The following is an 11,446-nucleotide window of genomic DNA, read 5'->3' as shown; positions in this document are numbered from 1 at the left end:
CTTTGTTGACAACGAGGCTGTGGAGTCAGCTCAGGAAGTGAGCGAGGATTATCGTGTACCGGCGTTACAATCGGCTTCAATCTAGCAAAAGTACACGATGAGGACCCAAATCCTTCATTTGTTTTTGGTCTCAATATTCGTTTCTGTGCTGTGCAAAGTGAATCAGGACACTATCAATGCAGGAATTGTGAATAGCAAGGTTGAAAGGAAGATAGACATCGCAAGCCATTTAGTAAAAATTATTGCCACCGTGACGATAGAAAATAAGGGATCATCGTCCGTGTCATCTTTTGTATATGCAGTAGATTCAAGTTTGAAGAGCAAATTGTCTTTTATCGGTGCTGTGGTAAGTTTTTGCATTGACAATGAAATAGTTTCCTTGTTGACGACTTGACCCAAACAGGGGGTGTGGCCTAGTTTTGCATCCTCCACGTCACGGCTTTCTACTGGCTAGTTAGTTTTGAGTCTCATAGTACCTTACAAACATATTAAATATAATTGCTCCGAACATAAATATCTATTTGTTTTTGTTAGATGTTTTATTAAATCAAGAATACTGCCGAAGATCTATAGGCTAGTTCTGTTACGGAATGAAGTCAACGAACACGGAACAGGTGTCCAGTTGCCACGAATCATCCTTCCAGTTCCATGTTCTTGACTAGAGTCTAGAGACACAAAGTGACAACTGATAACGAATTTGTGAATTAATTCACCAGCATGACTCTCAGATATACCCGGTAGCAAGCTCAACACCTGTGTATACCTTTATGGTTTAACTATTAACTGACTCAGACTAGTTCTAAACTAAAAATGATTGTGATTATTGAAATTTTCCAACTTTCATAACATGCATAGACCCATACTTCATGGTTCCAAATACATGTAGTGCCATGTTATCCCTATTTGACAACCAGTTTTTCAAAGGAACACCTAAAGTCACTTTGATTTAACTAAAACCAGTTCACCGTCATGTGAAACAGGTCCTGCTTTCACCCAGGCTGATCGAGGATACAAATTGAGATCAGTGTGACACACTTTGTTTTCAGAAGGCGGCTCTGAATGTGTAGGTAGCACTGAAACTAGGGAATTTGTTCTTTCCTTGTATTCATTTCCAGGGTTACAAATCTTGATTCAGCATGTTAATCAGAATGAACTACGCCAGCCTTAGCATTTCGTAGGTTATTTTTCAAGACTAGTTCAGAGGACTCGTGTAAACGTTATTTCACTCATCCTCAGGTTGTAGATAGTCGTGCTTGAATGATACAAAAATTGACAATGTTTACTCTTTGTGTCAATTTATTCAGTTGTAATTTGTAGCAAAATTGAAGCATTGAGAACAAGTTAAGAATTGTAGCCCTCAAATACTTCTCATTCAATGAGGACTCCTCTAGTCCTGGGGGGCGGTCGGGTAGCCTAGTGGTTAAAGCGTTTGCTCGTCACGCCAAAGACCCAGGTTCGATTCCCGACATGGGTACAATGTGTGAAGCCCATTTCTGGTGTCCCCCTGCCGTGATATTGCTGAAATATTGCTAAAAGCGGCGTAAAACTATACTAACTAACTAACTCTAGTCCTGGATTAGTGCTTGTCTTCTCAGAATAACACAGCTGTTTTGGGCAAGTGGACAAGTGTGAATTTCGATGGCTTTACGCAAGTGGAATCTTGAATGTATCCTTACTTTCCTGACTTTCTTTGTGGTGCCAACTAGTATCAAGTCTCTGTGAGGCAAACATTCTCATCTGCTACAAATGTAAATATGCGAAACAATAGTTTGTGAGCAACTATTTCTGTTACACTGTCAAATATTGTTGGAATAATTACTTCCACTTTTGTCTGACTCAACCAATGTTAACATAACTTCAAGAGAGTTCAGTAGTTTTTCAATTCTAGAAATATATATATACTTAACAAATGACATGGTATATTATAATAGACTTAATAAGGTAGTGCTGTGCTGAGTTTCAGAAACATGTACATACAGGACTTGGTTAAACTTGCATCATTAATCATTTATCAGTAACAAACAGAAACAATAGAAATAACCTCTGTGAATAACAGTCAATTATATAGTAGGACACAAGCAGTGACTGACACATGATATTTTGCTGTACTCTGCAACACGTACTCATCAACTGTCAAACATTTGAACTTGCTAAATTCCAGATGTGTACTAAGTGTTACTATACTCCACACATCCATCAGAATTACTAATATCAGCAAGCAAATTGATTGCATATTTCATTACATGGCTCGATTTAGATATATAAAACATGAAACCAATCATGCACAATATTTTACACAATACAATTGCTCAGTTAAAGCATTCTGAGCTGGAAGTTGCCTCCCAAACTAGACCGGTCCACAGTAGAATCTGTTGTGGATGGTGTACTGACTTTCATTGTACATGTGTCTTTGTTACAGACAAGGGTGGATGACACCAAGGAAAGGCTCGCTGTATCTCAGACCACAGTGGCTGGCCAGGAGTGAGTATAGCTTCTATCTTGGGTACCCATTTCTTCCAAAGAAACCATAGATAAAGCAGATGTTATAAACATGATAAACAATGTTTGAAATAATTTTGAAACCCAACAAGACAGTTGGGCAGGTGAACCAAAATGAGTTGCCTGCCCATCTTCAAACTTACCCACCGCAGTCAGATATTATGAATACCAAACAATTGCAAAAAACACCAAATTGGCTCCTGATTCAGTTGAAAAGATGCCAACAATCACTGGAAAATCTACAAAGAGTTGTAATAAAACTGAAATTGTATGTAGTCTTCAAGTCCTCTACCGGACAGTCTGGTAGAGTAGACAGTCTGGACAGTAGAGGAAAATATCATGCAGCCCGATAGAAAAGTTACCAGTCACGGCCAGGCAGTTATTTCTATTGTGATGTGGGGCGGGTAGCCTAGTGGTTAAAGCGTTCGCTCGTCACGCCGAAGACCCGGGTTCGATTCCTGACATGGGTACAATGTGTGAAGCCCATTTCTGGTGTCCCCCGCCGTGATATTGCTGGAATATTGCTAAAAATGGCGTAAAACCATAATCACTCACTCACTCATTCTATTGTGATGTGAACCCTTGTACTTTTTGGCATTTTGTATCCTTGTCTAATACTCGCTTCATGAACTAGTTTTGTAGTCGTTGATATATTAAAAGTGATTACACTGTCCTTTGATGACTGTTAACTCACTCACTCCAACACACACACCACCTACTCCAACACACACACACACACACACACACACACACTTCCAACACACACACCACCCACTCCCAACACACACACACACACACACACACACACACACACACACACACACACACACACACACACACACACACACACACACACACACACCACCCACTCCCAACACACACACACACACACACACACACACCACCCACTCCCAACACACACACACACACACACACCACCCACTCCCAACACACACACCACCCACTCCCAACACACACACACACCACAAACACACACCACCCACGGCCACCCACTCCCAACACACACACACCACCCACTCCCAACACACACACCACCCACTCCCAACACACACACACACACCACCCACTCCCAACACACACACACACACACACACACCACCCACTCCCAACACGCACACACACACACACCACCCACTCCCAACACACACACACACACCACCCACTCCCAACACACACACACACACCACCCACTCCCAACACACACACACACACCACCCACTCCCAACCCACACACACACATACACACACACACACCACCCACTCCCAACACAAACACACACCACCCACTCCCAACACACACACACACACACACACACCACCCACTCCCAACACACACACACCACCCACTCCCAACACACACACACACACACCACCCACTCCCAACACACACACACACACACACACCACCCACTCCCAACACACACACACCACCCACTCCCAACACACACACCACCCACTCCCAACACACACACCACCCACTCCCAACACACACACCACCCACTCCCAACACACACACCACCCACTCCCAACACACACACACACCACCCACTCCCAGCACACACACACACACCACCAACTCCCAACACACACACACACACATACACCACCCACTCCCAACACACACAACACACACTCCCAACACACACACCACCCACTCCCAACACACACACACACACACACCACCCACTCCCAACACACACACACCACCCACTCCCAACACACACACCACCCACTCCCAACACACACACACACCCACCACCCACTCCCAACACACACACACACACCACCCACTCCCAACATACACACACCACCCACTCCCAACACACACACACACACACACCACCCACTCCTAACACACACACACCACCCACTCCCAACACACACACACACACCACCCACTCCCAACACACACACACACACACACACCACCCACTCCCAACACACACACCACCCACTCCCAACACACACACACACCACCCACTCCCAACACACACACACACACCACCCACTCCCAACACACACACACACACCACCCACTCCCAACACACACACCACCCACACCACCCACTCCCAACACACACACCACCCACTCCCAACACACACACACACACCACCCACTCCCAACACACACACCACCCACTCCCAACACACACACACACACACACACCACCCACTCCCAACACACACACACACACACACACACACACACACACACACACACACACACACACACACACACACACACACACACACACAACCAATATTCAAATACTTTGTTTCTTTGTTGTTTGCCACCGCAATCAGCAATATTCCAACTATATGATGGCGGTCTGTAAATAGTCAAGTCTGGATCAGACAATCCAGCGACTGATATCATGAGCATTGATCCATGCAATTGGGATACAATGACATGCATCAACCAAGTAAGGAAGCCTGACCACCCGATCCCATAAGTTGCCTCTTATGGCCAGCATGGGTTGCTGAAGACCTATTCTACCTGTGATGTTCACGGATCTAACACTGGTTTATGTAGCGTCTCTCTCATCTGTATTGCAGTGGCAAGTCTCTGTGGCGTGTGACGCTCGGCCAGGCCCTGGGTGCCGGCAAGAGTGTGACAGTGGAGGTTGAGACAGTGTTTGCTCACGCCCTGCGGGCCTACCCAGCTTTAATCACCCAGGCGGAGAAACAGCTGGTGGTCCTGGAGGCCAACGTGTTCTTCTACTCCCCTTACAAGACCTTGACCCAGACGACCACCGTGGTGACCACATCCTCCACCACGGAGTCCTACACCAAGAGCCCCAAGCCTGTGTCCCAAAGTGACAACGTCATCACATACGGCCCCTATGAAGAAAGAGAACCTTTTACAGAGGTGGGTGGAACTTTCCCCGAGTTCACTCAAAATAGAAGGAAGCAGAGCTACAGATAAGCTGCGCATTTGCGTAAAATACCCCCTTAAAATGTCCAAAACCCAATTACTTTCAATGAACTTGCATACAGAAATATGATCAACTAAAAAATGTAAAAAAACAACCCACGTAAATTCCCAGTGAGGCCTTTTCAGCAGGTGTACAATGGAGCTAATTTCCAAAGCACAATTACGAGCTAATTTAGTTTCCAAGTCAAGCCTATAGTTAGAATGGTTATATACATCTGAAAAATTAATTTTTTAATTTTTTCAAATCTCAAAATGTTTACTCATTTTGGGAAAACCCCAATAGAGTGATGAATAGATAAGTGAAATAAATATTGGTTACTCAATGAAAAATGTAATAATCCAATTAAGATAGAAACCTTTGAGTAAAAACTCCATTGTTCCAAAAGGTATCTGGAGCTCTGAGGGAGGATACTTTTGTTTAGAAGTCATTTACCACTATAGCATGTGTATATACACACCGCCAAAAGAAACACAAACCATAGACACATATAGAGAAGTATGTACGTTAAGAAGAGATGTTTCCAATGTGTACCGGTTACTGACAAAACTAGCAATCCGTCAATGTTACCACAGAGTGTCTTTATTCTTATCACGATATGCTGCACATGTTTTCCAAACTTAAATACTAATCTACGCACAAGACAAATGGTGCATTTCGAGTCATGGAAATATGACGTGTGATGTCAATATACGATGTGTTGTCAATATACGATGTGTTGTCAATATATGGTGTGTTGTCAACATACAGTGTGTTGTCAATATACAATGTCATCCGTATTGTTTTGTGAGAAAAACTATAAAGATAATCTCATGTAGTCCTTCTGTAAATGGAATAATGCTAATTTTCCAGGCGGAACTGAAGGTCCATGAAGAAAACAATTCCCCATTCCTGACTGTGACAAGCATGGAGCGTATAGTTGAAGTGTCACACTGGGGCAACATCGCCGTGGAGGAGCACATAGACATGCTGCACTCAGGGGCTGTCCTCAAGGGGCCATTCTCCCGCTTCGACTACCAGAGGAATCAGGACGGAGTGTCCTCCATCAAGAGCTTCAAGGTTTGTTTGTTTGTTTGTTGTTTAATGCCGCTTTCAGCAATATTCCAGCTATATGACAGCGATCTGTAGATACTCAAATCTGGACCAGACGATCCAATGAAGCATCAATCCACACAATTGGGATCAAGAGCTTTAAGGTTTGTTATATAATTTGATGGGGTTTTGGTGGTTCAGTCTAAGACACAGCAGTTCTCTGTGCAGAGTTGCCTCCCTTAGGCACGCCAGAAACAAACGATCGTGACTTCGAATCACGATTCGCCTCATTATGTTGCCAGGTTTATCTGCTGTGTGCTTGTGGGTTTCACCGAAGTGGTAAACATCTATGACCTGTATCCCTTCAGGCTTTCCTCCCAATATAACTCGAACACTGTTGAAAGCGGTGTTAAATCCAACTCACTCACTACAAGATTGGATGACGATTGAGATCCAATGGATACAGTAGTTTTAACCACCTGAATCTGTATCCATCTCGTATATTGCCCTATGTTAATGTAACCTTGACATTGTGCCTGTTGTGTTGCAGACGTTCCTTCCAGCCGCTGCACGAGACGTCTACTACCGCGACGAGATTGGAAACATCTCCACCAGCAATGTCAGAGAATCTGATGAATTTGTTGAGTTTGAGATTCGTCCCCGATTCCCACTGTTTGGAGGCTGGAAGACTCACTACTACATCGGCTATAATGTTCCTAGCTATGAGTACCTCTACAATAAAGGTGGGTGAAGATCCGGGGTGGAATAGGCCTTCAGCCACCCATGCTTGCCGTCGTAAAAGGCAAATATACTTGTAAGAGGCAACTAACAGGATCGGGTGGTCAGGTTCCCTGACTTGGTTGATGCATGTCGTGATATAACTGGAAGACTGTTTAAAGCAGCGTTAAACCCAACTCTCTCGCCCTTGGTCTTATGTGATCATTTGTTTTATAAAAAGTAGGGATTCTCAGGAGTCTGGATGCCTGTAACATTTAGAGAACCGACTCCTGTCAGTCTGTTCCAGCAGTAGGACTCAGTTGCTGTGACGATGACTCATTTGTCTCATTAACTCTGTCCTCTACCTTGCAGGTGACAAGTATGCCTTAAAGATGCGTCTGGTTGACCATGTGTACGATGACATGATTGTAGATGAACTCACCGTCAGGATTATTCTGCCCGAGGGCGCCCAGTAAGTAGCCACCTGTTGGTCTGTGAGAGTTGTACCCTTGGTTCAGATTAGAGCTGGGTATCGCCTAGGCATGCTTGCACAAATCCGATCTTAGTGCTAAGATGATCGTAACTCCCATACTTTACCATAGTCTTACGATAGTCGTATCGCTCAGATTGCTTTTGGGCTATTGTATCTTTCGATAAGATTTGTGATACGGACTTACGATACAACATTTTACATCTCTAAAACCTCTTTCTTCGTACATTTGTTATTGTTATCTCAAAAACTTTAACAACAAAACCCCCAAGAACAAAACAGTTTTAAATGAAGGGATGGTTATTATGTGCAACAGATAGTCGGCATGTCCTTGTGCACAGCCCTGCTTGCAGTTGGTGCTATGCTACTTCTGCCATTATGGGAGGTAACTCTATTAGTTCCTGTTCTATTTATAGCATATCGCGATTTCACAAACTGACGAATCAAGTATCGTGTGTACCTAAGTGTCGATGATATCTTGGGTATCGGTGAATTGTTACAGCCCTCGTTCAGATGTATATACATTATATGAAATCAGGTTGTCTTACGTCAGTGTAGTGTAGACTATGCTTGTCATAAGAGGCTACTTATGTGATCGGGTGGTCAGGCTCACTGACTTCGTTGATGCATGTCTATGCATCCCAATTGCGTTGATTGGTGTTCATGATGTCAATCACTGGATTGCCTGGTCCAGACTCGATTATTCAGACCCCCATCATAAGGCTGGAATATTGCTGATTGCGGCATTAAACAACAAACCAAAACTGTGGTTGTGTACTCCATTCTCTGATGACACACTTGTGTTGCAGGAACATTGACTTGAAAACACCCTATGATGTCAAGAAGGGCAGCGAGGGTCTCCACTTCACATACCTGGACACGGTGGGCCGTCCTGTCATCGTCCTCCACAAGGACCGGCTCGTGGAGCAGCACATCCAGAACATGGAGGCAAGTTGTGCATTCACCATTTCACTGGAATGTGAGCCGGTGGTGAACGTGTCATTTCTATGTGACCTAGACTGTCACAATGTCTCTGTAAGTCAGTTATAGGCGCAAGTTTTTCAAGAAATATTGGTTACATCCACCAAAATTCCAGATGGAATCTGTGACTTAAAACTTAACTCACTCACTCACTCCAGATGGAATCAGTATGGAAACCTCTCTATAAGTAGGATTGTGTGTTGCAGGTACACTACACCTTCCAGAAGATGCGACTGCTTCAGGAGCCCCTGCTGGTGGTCGGAGCGTTCTACCTCCTCTTCCTTCTCGTCATTATCTACGTCAGACTGGATTTCTCCATCACCAAGGTAACAGGCAGATGAAATCTTGTTATTAAGCAAGCTGCATCATCAATAACTGTATGAGGATGGGGTGGCGACATGTGGCAACCCCCAACATGGTGCAGTGTCAGTGCCCATGCAGTGAAACTGGGGTTGTCTAATGTGCAGCTGTCGGTGTGCCGAGATGTCTAATGTGCAGCTGTCGGTGTGCAGAGATGTCTAATGTGCAGCTGTCAGTGTGCAGAGATGTCTAATGTGCAGCTGTCGGTGTGCAGAGATGTGTGCAGCTGTTGGTGTGCAGAGATGTCTAATGTGCAGCTGTCAGTGTGCAGAGATGTCTAATGTGCAGCTGTCGGTGTGCAGAGATGTCTAATGTGCAGCTGTCGGTGTGCAGATGTCTAATTGTCGCCCGACAGGATCCTATCTTAGGAGATTCGAATGCCTTATACATGATGATGATCCATCATTTGGGTTTCAACCCGACAGTTCCTCGAGCATGGGTCAGAGATAGATGGACACCAGCCTTTGTTCAAGAAGTACACTCACAGGGGAGATAACTCTTCACCACTATAGTACTATTGCTCCATGTGGCTTCACACTGTGTTCACCCACTCTCTCTCTCTGTGTATGGGATCCAGACTAAATTATTTACTGTGTTCACATAACATAAGTTACAAGTCCTTGAACCTTACATGATACAGGCATAATTGGCATTGGTTATTTGGGGTTAAAGTTCAGTTGTGTCAGTGAGAGTTACAATTGCAGGATGAAGCCAAGGAGAGCCGCATGCGAGTGGCCAGTCTGCTGGAGGAGGTCCAGAGTGCCCAGGACAAACGCAGCGCCCTCTATCAGAGCTATGATGATGCCATCAACAAGTTCAAGAGCAGCAAGGACAGCGGTGCATTCACCAGTAGCCGCAAGAAGATTGACGGCGACTACAAACAGCTGACGCAGCAGATTCAGAATCTTCAGACACAGTTGAAGAACGAGGGGTCTGAGGCCTCTGAAAAGGTGTGTATCACAGTTGCACTGTCTTCACTTGAGTGTTGTTCACTGTGCAGGGCCCCGTTCCACAAAGCAATCGTAGCTCTACGTTGTACAAAACAGACTAAGCGCTACGACTGTCGAAAGTCTATGTTAAGGTATTGGAGTTGTGATCACCTTAGCGCTAAGATCTATCTGTATTACCACAACCAAGGCTCCAAGCATGAGTTATGGCCCTTGCTTCATGCGTTTCAACTTTGTGCATACTGCGTGAAATGGGGACAAGTTTTCTCAGACACTAATTAAGTTACATAAATGAAAGGCTGCACGTTTATAAGAGATACTACAGCTAAAACAGTGGGTGTTTTAAGTTCTAAGTAAAATACCATGGATCAAGGGCCGTAACTGTATGTGACAGCCTGTTACAGTTACGGCCCTTGATCCATGGTATTTTACTCAGTGCACTGTGGCAACAATGGGGACAAGTTAACATAAATGAAACTTGCTTACCTAAGATTTTCTCATGACGAAGCCACCCTCAAGCCTATCTCTTCTCAAGGATATATATAGGACTCTTCTTTTGTTTGTTTCATTCTGTGATTTTGCTGGAAGATTGCTGAAAGTGGCGCAAAACAATACTCACTCACCCACTCTAAATAATTTTTGCCTGTACCAGACAATCCAGTGTTTGAGTTATGATGACACCCAAGTCACAGACCAGCCCATCAAGTTGGTGGCCTTTTATGTCAAGCATAGGTTGTTGGGCATCTATTGTCTTAAATGGTATCTCCATGGGTTATCTATGTTGCTAAAAGCGGTGTAGAACCTCACTCACTCACTCACTATGTTCCAGGTGGGGGAGCTGCAGCGACTTGACACCCAGTACAAGGAGCAGATCAATCTGGCCATCACCTACGCCGAACGTCTTGTTGCCAACAAGATCGGCCGCCAGCCGTACCTTGATGCCGAGTCCGGAACATCCTCCAAGAGAGATGACATTTACCAGAAAATGGAAAGCTTAAGGGCTAATCTGTAAAAGCTGGTGGCCTCGACTCAATGCAGCTTTTATTGACGGTGTTATTGATGGTCATCATTCATTTGTTCAACTTACATTTTGAGTATGTATTATCAACAATCATATTTAGGACGAATAAATTAATGTTGTAATAAATATTGTCTTGTGACCTTGTTAGGTGCTTTCCATGGGAACCACATTGAAACAGAACTGTTCATCGCTTGTGGTTAAATACTGCTGTACGGGGTTGTCTGGTTAAATTCTGCTGTACGGTGTCATCAAGTGAAGCAAGTTGCTAAATCCCATACAAGTATTAAGACTAATTTTATGAGATCAACTTCTTGAACTCAGCTCCACTACAACATGAACAAGCTAAACCCAACCATGTCAGCACTGGAAATGTCTTGCACAACTTGTGATGTTTACCATTGCACAAGTAGTTATGTCACAATCGACATGATTGTATTTTACAGAT

At 44.2% G+C, this 11,446-nt stretch overlaps 1 protein-coding gene across 1 annotated transcript; it reads left to right on the top strand.

Annotated features, from left to right (window-relative positions):
• Window positions 1-11,117, top strand: LOC139445871 (dolichyl-diphosphooligosaccharide--protein glycosyltransferase subunit 1-like). The gene is made up of 10 exons (XM_071227105.1): window positions 1-346; window positions 2,420-2,481; window positions 5,077-5,389; window positions 6,306-6,512; window positions 7,036-7,228; window positions 7,575-7,674; window positions 8,502-8,640; window positions 8,880-8,999; window positions 9,738-9,983; window positions 10,810-11,117. Exons 1-10 carry the CDS (start codon window positions 98-100, stop codon window positions 10,990-10,992), a joined length of 1,812 nt encoding a protein of 603 aa, XP_071083206.1. The 5' UTR covers window positions 1-97; the 3' UTR covers window positions 10,993-11,117.
• The last annotated feature ends 329 nt before the right edge of the window (window positions 11,118-11,446 follow it).

This window comes from Haliotis cracherodii, unplaced genomic scaffold, assembly GCF_022045235.1.
Source record: "Haliotis cracherodii isolate W230 unplaced genomic scaffold, xgHalCrac1.p SCAF_6, whole genome shotgun sequence".
Classification (NCBI taxonomy): domain Eukaryota; kingdom Metazoa; phylum Mollusca; class Gastropoda; order Lepetellida; family Haliotidae; genus Haliotis; species Haliotis cracherodii.
The sequence above is the reverse complement of the archived record's forward strand: the minus strand, read 5'-3'. Positions and strand labels throughout refer to the sequence as shown.